Source organism: Epinephelus lanceolatus, chromosome 3 (assembly GCF_041903045.1).
Source record: "Epinephelus lanceolatus isolate andai-2023 chromosome 3, ASM4190304v1, whole genome shotgun sequence".
Classification (NCBI taxonomy): domain Eukaryota; kingdom Metazoa; phylum Chordata; class Actinopteri; order Perciformes; family Serranidae; genus Epinephelus; species Epinephelus lanceolatus.
The window spans coordinates 46,678,570-46,698,466 of record NC_135736.1 but is presented as its reverse complement, the minus strand read 5'-3'; the positions used below and the strand labels follow the sequence as shown (position 1 = coordinate 46,698,466).

Here is a 19,897-nt window from a genome sequence, read left to right as displayed (position 1 = left end):
ATGAAGATCGGGACAGCATTCCAGTCTACATTTTTATAATTGCCAAGATGCCCCTCTTCATTGTGTTTACTGGAAATGTCCCAAACAAACACAGGTGGCGTTAATTATAGGTGACCTCAACCAACACAACAAGTAGGCCTACATCCCAGCAGGGGGAGCCAAAACTTTTCATGACTCAGAATCTTATGGATTAGAGCACAGAAGCATAAAACAACCCAAATATATATATTAGCTGGGTGTACCTAATAAACTGGTAACTGCCTGTATTTTCACAGGATAATCAAAGTTCTGTATTATTATGATCTATGATCACAAAGTTCACATAAGTGGTCTATGAGTCTTTTGCAGGTCCTCCAATTTGGCAATTGTTTGCTGTAAAAATGTAAAACTTTACATTGCCAATCTATTTCCCCCCAAAATGTGACTTCAGCAACTGCAATGCACTTAAATACTCACTTATTTAAAAATATAACTGGTATTTGAGCGTTTTATCACTGCTGCACGGCCTTCTTCATCACAGGTTTTGCACATGATGAACCACATAAAAATATTTCCTGCATGAAATAAATATATGAGCCCTCCTTGTATGAAGCTTAATAAGGCACATTTAATTGAATAAATATTAATTATACTTAAACTAACTGCTGCATCCTGTCCAGTAATATAGCCACAAAGCTCAGTCAAACCCTGCTGCATTAGTAATTTAAAATAAAGGTATAATTATATATTTACCTGCTCTGAAACCTTGACACAAGTCCTCATGCTGCAGAGTTTCTCACATTCTGATTGGCCCCTCCCTTTCAGTTTCCCGCCAATTCTCAGCGTCCCAGGGGCCTTTTTGGCGCGACACATTTCCTGTTCGGCTCTTAAAGTGACAGTACCTCCACGTTCATTCATATTAATGCAACTGGAGTTTAAACAGTGACAGTCATCACATTTTACACTGCAAAAAGAAAAAACAGACTTTACTTGAAGTTCAGAAACTAAATGTAACTTATAAATGACCTCAAAGACTTTGAAAAAAAGAAATAAAATAAAAAAAACATATAATGTTATCCTTTTAACCTTAAACTTCCTCTTAACTTCACATTAACAGTTAAGAGGTAGTGGAATGTAACTAAGTACATTGCTCAATACTGTAAAGTACTACAGTTAAAAGGAACTTGTACTTGAGTATTTCTCAACTACTCTGCTACATTTCAGAGGGAAATATTGTACTTTACTGCACCATACTTGTGTTTAAACTGCACTTAAGTTTTTATGTAAACAAAAAATAAAATAAGCTTCAAAATACAATACTTAAAATTAAACCAGTGATCTCTAACATAAATAAAGTAGTTCAAATAAACCCCAGCCAAACACAACAGTATAATACTGCCTACACATTCTAATAATATAGCCTATATAGTGATATATCAGGCCCAGAGGACATTTTATTTCAGAACAAGTACTTTTACTTTTGATTCTTTAACTTAATTTTGTTAATTTGTTTTTTTTAAATTTTTACTTAAGTTTGTAATTGCAGGACTTTTATTTGTAGGGAAGTTTTTTTAAGCTGTTGTACTGGTACTTTCACTTAAGTAAATTCCTCTCCAACACTCAAATTAATCTGACTGACAACATTACATACTTTAAGTATTTTCTTTTTAATTAATAATGTTTACAGCACACATTTCCTCAAACTGTTTTATTTCTTAAAAGTTTACTCACACTCACCCTTCAAGAGAAGGGTTTTCTACGTTTATCAGGCCAAAAAAAAAAAAAAAAAACTTAGTTCAGGGGTCAGCAACCTTTACAATCAACCATCACACTTTAAAATACATACTTAGAGTACACACTTTGACAGTGGTTCCCAACTGGAATGTCGCAGGTCCATTTTGAATGGACCGCAAGTGACTCGCAAACGTGTCAAGTCTGTAAAAAAAGAGACCACACACTTTATTTTTAAGAGCCTTTTTCTGCACAGACAAAGAACTAACTCCATGGCGTGGTGAAATGCAAGTATGACTCGGAATATATTAAACTGTGTGGACCTTTAACTAATGACTCAGGAGATATCTGGACCCTGTGGCCGGACCAGTTGGGAGCCACTGCCTTATGAGGTTGCAGACCCCCTGCTGAAGACCCAGGCCATAGAGTGAGTACCAGATAGGTTACATGTTCATGAAATTCTGCTTTGAAGACTTTACTAGACTTGTGGAGCACTTTTACAGTGTACTATTTCTACTTTACTTCAGTAAAGGATTATGACAGTGCTGGTTTTCAGATGTACGCAGACGATACAGTCATACATGTTTCTGCAAAAACTGCTCTGGCAGCTTCCAAACAGCTGATATGTCACCTACAGTCCTTAGCAGCATGGTCTGAAAAGTCACATCTCACACTTAATGTTAAGAAAACAGTGTCAGTTTGCTTTTCTGCCAGGGCTCACTCATCAACAGAATGTGTTAAATCTAAATATTCACAGACAGCATATCGAACAGGTCTCAGAGGTGAAATACCTCGGCCTCATATTAGATTCACAGCAAACATTCGAGAAGCATGTTAAGATGGTGAGCAGGGCTGCAAAAGCAAACTTACAAACATTTAGATTTATCGGAGACCGTCTCCCATTTCACACAGTTTCATGCAACGTGTAACCTCTTGGTCACAAGCAGCATCTACAATAACTAAGCCTCTTATGGTGATATATAAGCGAGCAATTAAAAGTTTGGACAGGAAACCAATAAGAGCACATCATCCATGTTCTTCAGAAACTAAATATACTAAATTTTGATCATTTCAAACTGATCCATAAATGCCTTAATAATCAGGCTCCTCAGGTGCTCAGTGACCTTGTGGTTCCACTTAGAGCTTCTCAGTAACATGTGGAGCAGCCAGTGGGAGTTGTAAGGTTCTCCCGTGTAAATCCTCATTTGGACAAACAGTTTTTTCTGTCCGTGGAATTTTTTACCTACAGAACACAAACTGGGTCCTTATTTCGATCACTTTAAACTCAAACTGAAATGGTTTTTGAAGAGGAATCAGTTACGCGGTCATGAATAACTTGGTACTTCTTATTTTATGGTGATAATTATGTATTGCTGTTTGTGTCTTGTATTGTTCTGTCTGTATTTCGATTGTTGTTTGTACTTTGCACTGTTACCTGCATTCTTGTTGCTGAGTCTTTTGAATCTCAAGGCCCAGCTAGGAATGGGCATTGCACATTAGCTTAGGCTTTAAATGATGTAGTGTGTGGCAGTTGTGTGTGCTACATACTTGTCCCAATACAAATATACATTAAATACATGTATGAATGCCTTCTACAATCAGTTAATGACACAGACTCATTAAAACGCAGACATAATACCAGGTGTAGACAAAAAACACACGGTGCCTCAGATACCCTTTTTCCCCATATTTATTTGAAATTATTTCAAATGATAAAAACATGGTTGATTAACATGAAATGACCACAGGGTTTTTGCTCTTAGAGTGGACAAGGTGAGAACAGGAGGAGACACCAGCGTGTCGGGTCACCTGTGTGACAAGGTGAACATACATCCAGGACAGAGTGTAGTCGTTTTGTGTTGTCATCATCCGTCACCCACACCCACCTTCACTACAGTACCTGCCAAATGGATTTACAGAGACAGGATCCCCAAAATGTTGGCTCGTTGTTGGCAAAACCCTCACACACATCCATTCAGCTCATTCACCCTTATGGCCAAACATCCAGAGAAGTGCTACAGAGAGTCTATCAGACCAAAGCTCACCGACTGGAACGTTGTTATAATCATTTATCTTTCCTATATTACAAGCTTTTTACAACATAAAAATAGATCAATAACTATGATTACCATATTCCTTAATGTAAATATACAATATTTATTGCATTTTCAAATAAACTTGTTTCTTATTTACGTTATCGTCATCATCTTACCCCCTTTGAAGATCAAAACAAAAATAAAAAGCACTGGTACCGATGAGACAGATTTGTGTAAGGCAAAGACCAGCAGGGGGCGCTGCATCACTGAGAATCTCAGCATTTCTTTTTGTTCAGTTTGAATATGATGTCATTAGTGTTTTAAAGTCAAGAAAAGTAAAGAACCTCCATCTGCGTCAACATTTCTCTGGCACTTATGTGTTTCTTTTTTTTGGTTAGCTGCTACCTACTACAATCTGTACAAACTGCTCCTTGCATAGCAATTAAACAACACGTCCTCCTTCTCTGGCCGTACGGCCCGCCTACAAAAAAGGGTCACCAGCAGCAAAAGTAAAATGATGGTGATGATTCAGAAAAGAGCTGAGCTTTCAGACCGACTTCCCCTGGACAGAAAGTTGAAGAATGATCCCTTATAAACACCTCCAGAAACATGCAGCCGAATCATACGCACTTGGTCCAGTAAGGAAATAATAATTTAGTGTTGGTCTCTCACAGTGTGTTTGGAGATGGATGCTGACTATGTGAGCCACAGTTTGTCAGACACATCAAGGAACAATTAGGAGTAAACCCTCTTTTTGATTTTTGTCACATCAACATGAATCCTGATCCCAGGGTCTTCTGTTGTCATACGTGCATATATAAGCATCATGCACAGTGTCTCGGTTTAGCAGTTACGCTGCTGTGCAACATCGCCTGAAGATGGAAATATAAACACCCCCCGAATAAAGGAAAGAAGGGGGCACAAAAAAACAAAGCAAGAAAGAGTCCCTCTCCAAATGTAAAAATAAACAACCAGGCAAGGCTTCCGTCATGACTTGGCGATCTGTCCGGTAAATGTGTGACAATTTCAATCATATGTAAAACATGTATGGAAACTGTCCTGTGCAGTTTGTCACCCGCTTTTGGCACACTGACACAGAGAGCTGATTCAAACGCACCCTCACCTGGCACTGCTGGAATGGCTATTTAAGACAAAACATAACAACAATAACAACAATAATAACCGTCACTTAGCCCCCACATTCATGGCATTATCAGTACTGTGGGAATTCACCTGCTGAAAACATAAATTCAAAGACAGTTTCCATTCATAGTGATGAATTTTTTTCCCTCCCACAAATTAATGCTGACACCAAAATCATAAAATCAAACCAGAATTATGAAAATCACCATTATCATCATGATTATGCATTAAAAAAAGATGGAATGCACAGATTTGGAAGTGTTCGGAGTTTGGTCCTGATATGTTTGTGTCGAACAGAAGCCTCTACGTCCAGTCAGCAGAGAAGTCGAGGTGGTCACGGTCAGAAAGTCTGTCTCTGACCCCCGAGTGGTTTTTTGTTCTCTCGTGCAAAGACAGAAGGTGAGCGGCGAGTCGTGTCATACCTGCGTGGTGTCGTAGTGTTAACTTTGTGCTTCCAGCTGGTGGTTTTAGTGTTAGTGTGTGTTGTAGTGTGTCGTGTGATTTGAGTGCTTCTTCACCACTCTCTCTCGCTTTCTCTCCCCCCCGCCGACCGTCCATCGAGTCGGCTGACTGAGAGTTCATGTCCTGAGCTGAGGTCCGTTCACCTCCCCACCGGCGGCGCTGGAGGAGCTCCTCTCATCATGGCTGAGGGCAGGAGGAGAAACAGAGGAGGGGGTCACTACAGGTCAGTTATCTCACTTTAAAACACACTGCTGGAGATTATTAACTCTGAAAAATAAACTATAAACTCCACATGACCGACAAAAAGCTGGAAATACACACACCGGCCACTTTATTAGGTACACCTGTTAAACTGCTCATTAACACAAAAACCTAATCAGCCAATCAGGTGGCAGCAACTCAGTGTATTTAGTCATGTAGACATGGTGAAGACGACCTGCTGAAGTTCAAACGGAGCGTTAGAATGATGAAGAAAGGTGATTTAAGTGACTTTGAACGTGGCATGGTTGTTGGTGCCAGACGGGCTGCTCTGAGTATTTACTGGGATTTTCAGCACAACCATCTCTAGGGTTTACAGAGGATGGTCCCAAAAAGAGAAAATATCCAGTGAGCCAAAATGCCTTGTTGATGCCAGAGGTCAGAGGAGAATGGCCAGACTGGTTCAAGATGATAGAAAGGCAACAGGAAGTCAAATAAGCACTGGTTCCAACCAAGGTGTGCAGAAGAGCATCTCTGAAGCAACAACACCTTGTCCAACCTTGAAGCAGATGGGCTACAGCAGCAGAAGACCACACCAGGTGCCACTCCTGTCAGCTAACAACAGGAAACTGAGGCTACAATTCACACGGGTTTTCTCACCAAAACTGGACAATAGAAGATTGGAAAAACATTGCCTGGTCTGATGAGTCTGGATTTCTGCTGCCACATTCAGAATTTGGTGTAAACAACATGAAAGCACAACTCAAAAAACATAGTTATTATATTATATTCCATTGCTGCCAATATATCCCCTGAATCCCACACACTAGACCTTTAAATACTTTCCCCTCTTAATCTTTAGTTGCTCTGTTTCAGTTTTGTGTTTTCAGTACTTCATGTCTCTTTTTCTGACTTGGCAAATAACCCAAACTTGTCTGACTACAACACTGTCAGAGAGCAGTATAGAAATGTATAAATACACATAAGCAGCCAAGACCAGGAAAAGGTGAATGTATTGAAAAGTGTGAACAGTCTGAGCATGTTCTCCTCCATCACGTCTACGCTGTCCTGTTGAACTAACACAACAGTACTGGACTCGTACCCTTGCTGTTTTTGCTGGGGTAGACCTTGTTGAAATGCCTGTACTCCTCTGGAGGTGGAAGATCTTCAATGGGGTGGAAGTTGAACTTGGATTCAAAATCATCTGAAGGAAGCAGAAAAAACACAACAGCAGATATTAAAAATGTGTGTTTACATCAAGGTACCACATTATTAGCCAGAGGGAACTCATTCAGCGGCTCCTCTGGCAGCAGCACAGCGTCTCTCCCTCTCCTCTCAGCTTTGTCAAGTGACTCTGTCATAACCCTTTGGTAATGTAAACCTATGTGACGCTAGCTGCTCAACAAAAAACTCCATATATGTGACTGTGTGATAGTTGTGGTATCATAACAGCCTGTCACAGGTTACAGCCTGATGATTAGAGGAGAAATGGCAGAGCATAAAGGTCCAGGTGGCGAAAACCCCAACTCAGTCATTTAGGATTTTACTAAAAGAAGGAAATCACCTGTTGATTTATATATATTTAGATCCCAGGGGGCATTTTTTGTATCTGGGAGCTGTTAAAATGTGGAATTAGTAGGGGTGTAACGGTACACAAAAATCACGGATCGGTACGTACCTCGGTACACAAGTCACGGTTCGGTTTTTTTTTGGTACAGTAATGAAAAAAATAGACAACTATTAAATATCTTTTACTTATTGGTAACCTTATTAAAACGTACCACCACAGCAGTTAACTCTTTTTACACAATTTTTGAATGAAACAAATATATATAAAATCCTGCTTTTTCACATTGTTTGAATGAAAATAGAAATATAAAAGTGAAAAATAAAATCCTGCTGTTTTTTTAAACACATTTTTTGAATGAAAAATATAAATATACATTTCTGCTTAAACAATTTTACTCAAATAAAATAAAAAGTATAGTGCAGCTGGTCAGCTTTAAAGCCTGCTCAGATTCAGTTTTAGTAGGAACTTACTTAGCTTTCACACTTTGTTAAAGTGCAGTAAACAAAACATGCTTATATCTAAAGTGCAGCTTAAACAATTTTACTCAACTCCAATGGCATTGGTTATTTCTTTAGCGCGATGGTCAGGGAAACGCTCTCTTTTTAAACGACGATGATATCGTAGTTTGCACCAGATTGCTTTTTCTAGTCGTGCCGGTTAACGTTCAAACTCAGGTGGTGACGCTTTAGATGCGTTAGCATGTTAGACGTGTTTCCAAGTACATATCCGACCGCTGTTCTGCAGTGTCGGCACACTGCTTTTGTCTTGTCCACTTGTTTATTTCCATCTTTGTATTCTACCCTGAAACCAAAGTGTTCCCAAACGGAGGACTTAAGGTTTGCAGGTGTGTTTTCAGGTTCGTCAGGCTCACTTGCCATGTTGTCAAAATGCGAGAATGCGCTGCACAAAGTGAAGGCAGAGATTTACGGTCGGACTCGGTCCGTCACTCAATTATGTCCGTCAGGGAACTAGATATTTTAAATGGTTCGGCTCGCAAAAACGGAATTAAAATAAAACAAAATAAAATAAAATAATATCCTGCGGCCAATAATTCGGTACAGGGTCGTGCCGAACCGAAAGTCGCGTACTGAACGGTTCAACACAAATACACGTACCGTTACGGCCCTAGTAATTAGTGGTAGATTTTATTTAGTTGAACTATTAATAGTTAAAGTTGTTGTTCACAAATTAAAGAAATGAGAGATCATTTTAATTTTTACTGAATATTTGAATCAAACTGTAAAACTGTATCACTAATTTTGTTGCAATTCTAAGTTCCTAAAATACTGATTACTGTTATTTGTCAGTAATCAGTATCTAGTTGCTGACATGTTGAGGCAGAGGGTACTGTCTGTAGCTCTGGTTGAGGGTGAGAGGCTGTCAGCAGATAAACAGAGATCTGTGTGGGTACATGAGACCCTAAAAAAGAGGCTGGATCATGGGGAGTACCACCAGTTGGTCCAGGAGCTTCTCCTCCATGATCGACGTTTACAGGCATGTTTTAGGATGACTCAGAGGCAGTTTGACAACCTGCTGTCTATCGTCGGGCTGTATAGCTCTGGGTATCCAGCAACTGCTACCACCAGTTTCTCCTCCATTTTTTACCAACTGTAAACTTGTTGTCGTGACCACCACAGAAGGCCCGCCTCTCAAATAATCAGATTGGACAAAAAAAAAGAGATGACGTGGGGCGTTTTTCCCCTTTGAGTTGAAGTTTTCAAGTTTGAGTTTGAGAAAAAATGCCATGCGACTAAGAGCGCAGAAAGGCAAGGTGCATCGCAGTGTAAAAAACGTGAGCAAAAAGCTTCATTCTCATTAAAAACAGTTACAAAAAGGCGCCTCCAGCTTCTAAAACACTTTCTGCAAGATCAGGGCCTTAGTCAGGCGATCGACTGTTCAGGGTTACCATGTCTGTCTATTTACATTATTATACGGCCATACTGTCCAAAACAGTTGGGGCACAAGTCCCACACTGTACACTGTGTGAGGGTGAGCAACCTTAAACATATTTAAAGCTGAAAATTGGCAATTTAATATCACAAAAAGTTCCTTTCACTAACATTCAATGTGTTGAAATAAAAACAAACAACACATCACTATCTTAATATTGTGAAAGCCTTGTATAAGTGTGTTTTCTGTGTGTACATGAACCTCAGACAGTAATCTAGGAACCATTCCCTTCCTGATTTGTTCAACAGGAAACAATGAAAAGGGCTCGTTTGCATGGCTGCAGTGGAATATTTGACTATCGATGCTCAGTCACCACCGTCACCTCCATTACACCCAGATCAGAAACACAACCCATGTTAACAGCTACTCTGACTGATGATGAAACACACAGCTGAAGGATATAAGAGAATAATACTACAAAGATAAGAGAGTACGAGATACTAGTTAAGAATTACTGGTAGATTTAAAAAGACAAGAGAGTGATTTGTAGGAGTCGCAGCGTCTCACTTCATGCTGAAAACAGCAGCCGGTCCAAACCCTTAATTTAAAGAGGGTTGTTTTATTTTCCCTTCGTCTCTTCACATCTGAAATCTCGTTCTGCCAGATTTTTTAGTCATGGCACGTGCAAAGTGCTCCGGGGTGGAAAAAAGTCTGGTTGTATGAAAGCATCACTACAATGATTTTACACTTAAAGTTCAGTTCAGGACTACGACACAGAGAGAAAGCAGCTGTATAATGTCCTCTGAGGTTCAGGAGGAGCTTTCTAGAGTAAAAAATAAAAAAAATAACCCCATGACCCCAGCCTGGGGTCCACAGGTCTAACACCATGTCCTAAAAGCAAGGGGCTGCTGTCTGTCTGCGAGAAAGTAAACACACAGATCTTTCAGCAGCTGTCAATGGTGACATCATGAATAGGGAAGAGGAGTGTGATGGCACCTGACTCACCTATGATGGACTTGGAGGAGGAAATGGAGGAGTGGCCGTTCCGGATGGGCGGGGGCGGTGGAGGGGGTCCAGCCGGGGTTCGGGAGGAGGAGGATGAGATGGAGGAGGAAGAGGAGGGAGGTGGAGGTGGTTTACCCACTCGGCTGTGGGGCTCTGAGAGCGCAGAGCTGTGGACGCGGTATGGGGGCGGGGGAGGAGGGGCGTCCCGACCGCCGTTACGAGACCCGGATGGGGGCACCTGAGGAGCTGTGTGGACAACATACACACACAAATGGTCAGGATGACGTGTTAGAGGTCACTCTCTAGGTGAGAAGAGTAGCTGTTACCCTGTAACTGTAGCCATAAAGCATGATGTGCAACATACAGTACAGTATCATGACATCTTGCCATGAATCTCATACTGAAGATGATCTGACATGACATCGTGTTCAAAAAGGGCTTCTGCACGATTGTTACTATTATTGTTAGTATCAATTTATCTTTTACATGACCCTAATTCCCAATATAAACCAAAGTCACTCTGGGTATACATGCATATAAGGATTTGTATGTAAGTAAGGGTATATATATATATCATTTCATTTTATCTTATTCTATTCTAGTCCACATATTTGTATATAATGTATGTTGAACATATGTAGCATGAAGGTGCTTCACAGTGCCTGTCATGGTGCAACTCTGTGCTGTAAAATAACAATGAACCGTGTAAAAATGTCAAACTGTGATTTGTTGTTTTATATTATGACACATCTCAGTGACAAAGCGTCACACTGTGGCACTTCAAACAGCAATAAAGCAAAACACCAACAATGACCAGTTACATTTTATATGGACCAGTAACTGCTGACTGGAGGTTATAAATTGTGGCTTGAGACATTATTTCCAGTTGAGACCCTGCAGCCACTGTGCAACACCAGTAACGCATAATGTAGCTCTTTTATGTCTATTTTTATATGTTAGAAAATTCAAAAAAGAACAGCACAATGAGGAGCACATGAACAGGGACGATGACAGAAAACAGAAGGCATGTTAATATTTAAGTCGGGGAAAAGCAGCAGAGAGAGTGAAAGTAAAGAGGAATGCTGGAATATTCCACAGGGCTTCAGGAATGCAGAGAAACCAGGAGGCCTCGTGGCGAATCGCTCTGCCATCCAATCACAACACAGAGCTGCAGCTAACAAGTGCCTTCCTGTTTTGTGTGTTCACTCTGACATTAAATTATGAATATATGTTTTCCAGTGAGCTGTAAATTTGCCCAGAGGAGGATCCAAAATCATCACCTGAGAGTTTATCTGTTAATTTCTGTAAGATATAAAAGGATTAATTCTATAAAACTAAAATGTTTTGTAGGTGACAGCGTCTTAAATCCTTAAACATCACCTTATACATCAACACACACATATAGCTACCTCTGGGCTGACACACTTGAACAAAAAGGAGGCATCTAATATGTGTAAATATCCACATAACATCTACACAATTAAGCCAAAACATATTCACTGAATTTCACTCCGGTCCATCCAATGTGGAAAAAAGTCCCCAAACACACAGGCAGCTGTGGATATAATAGGAAATATTAAACTACAGTACGCTGAGTATCTGTGCAGACACCTGGCTTCAGAAAAGGGGCGTTTATATGTTAAGCAGAGCCAAACACATCATGTCTCTGCCCTCTGCTCCACTTTCAGAACTGACCTGCAGTAGGTGTGATCATGTGGAGGAAATGTTTTCTGCTTTAAGGCTGTGTTGCACAATAAAGGATCAGAGATAACGAGTCTAAACTTGCTTTGGCCTCTGGATGAACATTCCTCCAGCTGAGATGTTGGCTTCATCCCCGATATGGTTCAAATTCTGAACACAGTGACATCCTTAACACGTATATATACATATACAGTGAAACACCGTGCTGAAATGATTGGTCAAATGACTGAGTAGTCAGACAACATGAAATTACATTTTTAAATAATTTGTTGTGCCTTTTTATAAGAGCGTCATCGGAAGAGAGACAGCTGGAGATGAAAGGACAGAGACTAAATAAATAACCGTCCATCTTTGAGTTAAATTAATAATCAAAATAGGTGCAACTCTGAGTCGCTGAACTTTCTCTCAAAGATACAATTTTCTCCAGTCTGACCTTATTATTCTGGTGATAATTTGGACCTCATTTAGGTCTCAGTTTCTGCCAGGTCGACCTGGATATTGGAAATTAAGAATGTCCTGTCCAGATCTGAGTCATTTAATAGAGTATCTGCTGATACCGAGTCCTGATCTAATACTTCTATATTCTTAGATAATACAGCTGCACAGTGCACACTTCATCTACATTTAAGTTATTAAAATAAATCAAATGTAAATGCTTGACAACTGAAAAGCTCTGCAAGGCATTAATAAAAAAAACACCTGCATACAAGCTGTTCCTTCATGTTAATTATTATTATTATTATCTTTTTATTAAAATAGGTCTAAAATAAAAAATTCTCCCTTTAATCTTTTTGGTCTTGAGGGAATGCCTCTGTCCCTTTAAGAGACTATTCTCCAGTGTTTGTTGCTTCGGTGCAGCCTTTGCCTGAGTTACCTGAAATCAAAGCTGAAATCAATTTGTGCTCATAATTTTTATTAAAAACTTAAATAAACAGTCTCATACTGCATTTCTGCTGTCGCTGATGGCGTGTTGTGTTTTGCCGCGGGCAGGGCTCAGCCTCTGCTCTTAAATACACACAAGAGCTCAGCTGAATGGAAGAGAAAAGAAGAGCAGAGTTCAAGATGGCTGCACTCTGCGAGTCTCTGCATGAAAGCTTCATGAGTAAAAACAACTGTGACAGCTCATGTTTAAAAGGTTCGATTGTTCTGTAGAGCTCAATAAACTTGTTTCAAATCAGTTAAAAAAAATGCCTTGATAGACCCTGATCCCAATCTTTGAGATCAGATTGGGACATCCCCACTGGAAATAAATCAATATCTAGTCTAACAACAAAATACAAAAAACAGCCCCAGTAAAATGAGGTACATCATTTGATTTTGTGCAGCAGAATTGTGTTTGTAGACTTACTTTTCCTTTAAAACTGCCTTTTATAGTACATGAAAAATGTCACTTCATCACTTTATAATTTGCAGACAAACAGTCTAATGATCTCGAATGGTTTATGTTTTATTGGCATTGACGGACACAGGTGCAGCTGCAGTGCGACTTGTGACCTCTGACCTTGAGAAGACGTGAATACTGACAGTTGAGTGTGATTTCAGTGCAGGTGGCTGTACCTGATCTGCGTCCAGGTGGCTCTCTGGCGGGTGGTGGTGGTCGGCCGCCCTGCTGGGAAGATGGAGACGATGAGGGAGGAGGTGGAGGAGCGTGGTTGCGTCCTTGGCTGCCACCTCCTGATGTGTGTTTTTTGTGCAGGGAGTTGTGCCTCTGTGGCAGCTCCGGAGCTCCGCCGCCATCTACGTGGGACGGCCCATTGGAGACGCCGCCTGTGTGTGGTCTGTACGGTGGAGGAGGTGGAGGAGCTGAGGAGCCACCTGTTGGTGGCCTGCTGGAAGACGGAGGCTGCTTCACAGAGCTGGGAGGGGTGGGGCCTCTGTTGGGTGTCGGTGGCAGGGGCTTCTCTCTGCTGTGAGAGGAGGATGAGGAAGACGAAGTATTTGATTTCTGATTGGGGGTAGGCGGAGCATTGCCGCGGCCTCCTCTGTTGAAGGGTGGTGGAGGAGGCGGTGCAGATGTGCTGTGCTTCATCCCGCTTCCTGAGGAGGAGCTGCTGCTGCCACTGGAGGGGCGGGAGATGTCTGGGAGCGAGGGGCGGTGGGCGCGCTGGTGCTCTGGTGGAGAGGGCTTGTTGGCTGGGGAGGGTGAGGAGGAGCGACCTGTGGGGGGGCGAGGGGCTGAAGGCCGGGCCCCTGGGGGCCGCAGGGCTGATCTCCCCACCGAACCGCCCGCTGAACCATCTAAGGACAGAGAGATGGTGTTTAGGGACTTCACCGCAGGAACAGAAAACATGTCAGACACACTTACAGGTAAAAATAATGCTCATCAGGACGAAGCAAAATGATTCATGGCTGCAACTTATCATTATTTTCATTATCGATTAATCTGCTGATTATTTTCTTGATTAATCAATTAATTGTTTGTTCTATAAAATGTTAGAGAAAGGTGAAAATGAACCAATCAAAATTTCCTTAAGATGAGGGTGACGTCTTTAACCAGCAGCCCAAACCCCAAAATATTCCCTTTAACAATCACATACAACAAAGGAAAAGTGCTCCCACATTAATCGGTGTGTTTAAACCGAACGGGAGACAAGCATTATGCCCAGTGAGATTCTATGCAAAGTCAAAGCAACGATGCAAATAGACACAAATTTGCAGCGGGCGATGCGACACAAATTATGTGATGTAAATGACACGAAATATACACAATTCATGCTCTTCATATCATTGCGCGAGCTGAAAATTTTCAACTTGAGCGAGAAATTTGTGACGTTGTGTTGCGAAAGCCTACAGGGTTTCCTACACGTTAATTTACTTGTGGTGGGCTGCCACAATTAAAACGTCTGCCGCCATGTTTTGATTGTCTATTTTTAGAGCTGGACCATTCATTAAGAGAGATGTTCTGTTATTATTTCTCCACTGATGTAGCTGCAGAACAGCAGGTGCAGTGACCGTGGACCTTAACCTTCAGTGCACTGGGTCTAAAAGTTTGCTTTCACTCAGAAACAGCAACTCATCTCATCCATCGATCTGATCTGATCAGCTCTGAATGGATTGACTGATGAATTCACAACTCAAAACTCCACAAACTGCTGCTGGAGGAAAAAAAAAAGAGTTCCACATTTGCTGCGTTCATGGACCTGCAAAACCTTTCAAATTTAGAAAGGGGCAAGCGAAAAAAAATAAAAATAAAAATTATAATTCTATAGGAAACACTGGCTTATCAGCATTAGAATCTAGTGAAGATTCTTCTGATATTACTGATAATCAGAAATGGAAGACAAACACTGTGCATGTGTACATGGAGCTCTACCACTCAACGTCAGTCCTGCACACAGACAGAACATACAAGGAGAGGGTGACTACTTATGACTACACGGTAAGTATGTATTTGTGACTTGTGTAAGCAGTTTTGTTGATTTTTCTTCTTAGCAAAATGCTCTGGGTAATTTTAGATGGTCTTTAACTGTGGAAAGTAAACAACAGAAACAGTGAAGCAGTGATGTCTTGCAGTGACAATATGTAAAATAATATCAAGTGTTGCTGATTCACACTGAGCCTCCGTGTTCACGTAACTTGATTCCAGCTATCAATTAAACTTTACTGCAAATTGAGCTAGCTGTTAGCTACCTTCCTAATCTAATTAGCACGACCATTAGCACAGCTGTTAATAGAGAGTATTTATCAATTGCAAAAAACACCAACAGCCGTATACGCATGACAAACACAACACAAAAATTTGCTTCGCGTTCAGTGTGAACACACCATAACAAGCTGGAGCATAGAACTTGGGGCATTTTTATTTTCAGTAAATGACTTAAATGATTAATCAATTATCAAAAAAGACTTATTCATTTTCTGTCAATTGACTATTTGATTAATTGACTGATGTTGGGCTTGTAAGAGCTAAAACAATTAATTATCTTGCAATTATCAATAAATGTTGTGATATACTACTTTTAAAAATTCATAACCAGACAAGAATGTGTTTGTTCTTGTATAATGTAACAAATTAAATGCCTGACAAATCAATATACATCTGCATATTACTGCAAAAATCATATAAAAACTCTACATTTCCATAAAACTGATTGACTATCAGTAATAAGCCCATAATGGTCTAAATATACTGTTATAATTAAAGTTATTAAAGTGGTCTTCATAGAGACAGCATGGCAAAACTTCTGATTTCTGAATTCTACACCCACAATAACTGACTCATAAAAGTATTTTTAAAATCACAGAATCAATATTCTATGTATTACTTCATCATCAATTCCTTCTTTCCGCTGTAGTAAGGAGGTCATAGGTCACAGCGGCTCTGTCTAACTAAATATTTGATATCTCTAAAATAAGCATCGGTTCATTCATAATTCATATCCCTTGCTCCTCACTGGTTCAGCTCCGACCACAACTACGTCTGCTCCATCAGAGATAAGTGGGAGAAAGGTCCATTAAGCCTAAAATAACCATGTTCACGTCCAGATATTCTCTGCTGATTCATATACTGTGGACTTCCATGGCTTGTGGTCTTTAAAACGTTCTGTGTGAATTGTTTATTTCTGTAACCACAAAATGATCGTGGAGGAGCAGACTGCTGGGAAATGCAGAAAGAGTTTTCTTCTCCTTTATCAGTTTATCTGGTGTTTGTGCAGGCAGACTGTTGTCTCTGATTAAACTACTGACGAGCGGATATGTTAGCCCACTCCCTTCAGAGGTGGACGTTGATTTATTTACACAAATGATAAGAGCACTGTGACCAAGATGGTGAAGGCTTTACAGAAAACATCAGAAAACACTTTCAAATAGAAATAATCTCATCAGAAATAATGTTTGTTTTTTTTTTTACCTCCAACTGGGCGTAATTTTGGCACACCTCCTTGGAAAAGACCTCCCATTCCCATTGGCCCTCCGCCTCCAAAACCTCCACCACCTCCACCACCTCCTCCGCCTCCGCCACCTCCGCCACCACCTCCTGATTCTGGTGAATAGATGAAAGCCACGTCAATATAAACAAATTTGAAAGCAGAAATAGAAATACATTTTAATATTCAAATATTTAAAGATAGAAGTTATTTAACATCAGTAATGAGTGTGCAGAGAAGAGCTACAACATTTTTTTAAATCAGCTCCTTTTATCAGCTACAACTTGAGTTAAAAACTTTATCAAGTCAGAAACGTGTCGACTCATAGCTTGAAAAGTAGTGTGTCCAATGAGTTAATTACACAAACACACAAAGACTTCAGCTCCATTTTCATACACGACATGCAAATTTAATTTGTGTCCCATTGTATCAGTCATTATCTTGTCTGTCAGAACCAAAGTGCAGCCAAATGAAAACAGAATCTGAAATCACTTTTGATCCTCAAATATCCCAATTTTACCAAAACATTTCAGCTCCCTGTTCTCAAACGTGGGTGTAATATCTGACAGTGATAAATGAGTCATTCAGTAATGTTTTATCAGCTGAGAAAATTCTCGAAAACTCAGGTCTATTCTCTGTCGACTCCATGTCAAAGAGATCCATTCACGCTTTATTCTCATCCTGGTTGGATTATTGTATTTCATTGTATTCAGGGTTTAAAATCCAAAATATTCACGCATTCAAAGCGCATCATTGCAGGCCTGAAATATTTGAAACCTGGCTCAATCATGTAAAGCGCTTTGTAGCTTTGTTTTGAAAAGTTCAGTATAAATAAAAGTTACTACTTATATCGTTATGATAGCTCCTCCTTTCCATGCAAATAGTAAAACAGTCTGTCGTCACATTTCTGTTACACACACATCAGTTTGTGTTTGTGCATGTGTGTGTGAAATGAACTTGCAGTGACTCACTTTCTATGATCGGGCCACTCCGGTCATTGATTACAGTGACCTTCTTTAGTCTGGTGCCTTTGCAGATGTCCGACAGCAGCGCTCCTCTGCCTTTAGCCTCGGATGAGCTCAGTTTAGGAGGAGTTGTGTTCGCCTGTGGAGGAAGTTCACAAGTACAATTACATCCCCAGTTCCTCTGGTCTGAACCGTTTGTTTGGGTTCACACGGCACATTTTAAAACGGAGCCACAGCTCGTAAACAAACGTCACATGACTCAGGAGCTGGTTTACTGGACAGTTTGGTTATTTGACATCCTGCTTGCTTGGAGATTTTGACTCAAGTCCCAGAAACTGTTTATTTGGTATAATTAACCTTTATTTGATGTTCATGCCAGGTAAGAACACAAACAGAGGAAGATAATCATCAGCCTAGATTGTAGGTTTCTTATTTTTATCCTTTAAGTAACTTTACTACAGATGTCTTTGAGGAAATATTAAACTTCTCCTACTGGCTAAACAAATCAAACTACTGTCCCCTATAGTCCTGTTGAAGTGCTTCTACAGTGTGTTAATACTCCTTAGACCAAGCTAGCCAAAACTAATTCACTATCATTATTATAACCAAGTCTTCTTCTTCAAGACTGAGTCAAAGAGGAGGAACCTGCTCACCTGTAATATTCTACAGATGCTGAAGAAGTATGACGGGATAAAAGGAAACACAAAGAACTGGCTAAACTACCATTATGACTTTAAAGTTTGAAGTAGCATGAGTGCAAGTCAGGATTAAGTTTAAGTCCTTTATGTTCTTTATTTGTCACATGCAAAACAGAGGTCTATGTACCAACTAGGGATGCAGGAGAATTTATGTGTCAATGCAGAAGAGTCATTCATCAGAAATCTAAAACTTTATTCCCAATATTATGATCGCCTGCAACAATTCTGTAAGGGTGCTCTCAGACCTAGAGTTGTCTTGCTGTGGGCCGAATCAGGGACTTATTTTGTTTCAAATTTGTATAACTGCCTAGAGCTGGTTTGTGTTCTCACAGCAGCATTTACAAGTGGACCAGATAAAATGCCTTGCACGAGAAAGCTGCTCTTGATTGGTCAGAATTTCCAGGAAGTAAACAAAACATTTAAGTAGAGTACATTTCCAAGATAAATGCGACACAGTTCATTTGTAACTAGACCAAGAGGGTCTCTGTCTGGTTGTTTTGGTGCACACCTGAGTGCGATTGCTGTGTTCACACCTGCCCAAACGAACCACACTGAGTGGGGCAAATGAACTTGGGTTTGACTGAACCTAACCAAACAGGGCAGGTGTGAAAGCACCCTAACACTGGTACATTCCTTACAGCTGAATCAACTGGACGGTGAAACGTACCTGACAAAAATATAGGCGTCATGTTTACATTCTAAGCTCGGCTATTTCTTGAGTACTGGTGAAGTTGGCTGAGCGTGAGTAACCGTAGATGGATACATTATGACCAGGCCTAATCTTTTAATAATTGCATCATAGCTCTCTGAATCAAATCATGAGGTGCCTAAAGAGTCTCACCTCTAGTACAGAAACGGTGCATATTACAGGCTTCCCACGCATTTGTTTTTTTATTTTATTTTCAAAACATTTTCATAATATTTTACCTCATTTCCATGACTTTATTTAAGCAGTAGAAGAAGCTGTAAAATTATCTGGCCTGACTGCAACAGACGTGAAACATCCCTAAACACTGGCAGTCTGTTGAGCGGCCGTTTGGCTTTTCCTTTTAGCATGGCTGACCAGAGCTGCTTCCCCTGTGTTGCCATGTCAAACGTTTTGGTGCAGAGCCTACATGCAGCGCAGCTCGGGTCTGCCTCTCGAGTCATGTATTTGTCTTTCAAAATCCATACATTACTAAACATACACTTTCCAGTAATTTGCAGATAAGCAAACTGCTAGCATTTGCTAACTTTACTCGCTAACTAGACATTCCCAACATCAACTAGCTGCATACGTCCATGTGTATCATGTAATACAAGTGACACAGTGCAGCACTAGATTTGAAATTAGTAATCCAAGAAACATATTTTGCATAACGTTAGAAATGTTTTGGGATTTACGTAAATATTTTAAATAATATCCAAAACAATGTTTATTCAAAACTTTTCCAAAACATTCTGTTAATAATAGTTTTTCTAATTTCATATTTTTTCCAGTAATTTCATGACTGTGGGAGCCTGGATGTTATGCAGGTGTTAGCAGTAAATTTACAGTAAACTGTTCTGGATAAATTGTCCTGTAGATTAATTCTGCTGCACTGAACTGTGTAATCTCAGTTTCTGTGGCTGACCGATGTTGAATCTTTGTAGTGTGATGTGCTGTGTGTGTTCA

The 19,897-nt window shown here is 40.2% G+C and overlaps 1 protein-coding gene across 1 annotated transcript in view; it reads right to left on the bottom strand.

Moving 5' to 3' along the window:
• Positions 1-3,384: 3,384 nt before the first annotated feature.
• wipf2a (WAS/WASL interacting protein family, member 2a) overlaps positions 3,385-19,897 on the bottom strand; it is a 28,036-nt gene continuing 11,523 nt past the window's right edge. The window contains exons 3-8 of the mRNA XM_033624480.2: positions 17,552-17,684; positions 16,565-16,696; positions 13,273-13,953; positions 10,015-10,260; positions 6,652-6,753; positions 3,385-5,534 (exon numbers count right to left, since the gene is read on the bottom strand). Of these exons, the coding sequence (XP_033480371.2) occupies positions 5,491-5,534; positions 6,652-6,753; positions 10,015-10,260; positions 13,273-13,953; positions 16,565-16,696; positions 17,552-17,684 (1,338 nt within the window). The 3' untranslated portion in view covers positions 3,385-5,490. The remainder of the gene's footprint in view (positions 5,535-6,651; positions 6,754-10,014; positions 10,261-13,272; positions 13,954-16,564; positions 16,697-17,551; positions 17,685-19,897) is intronic.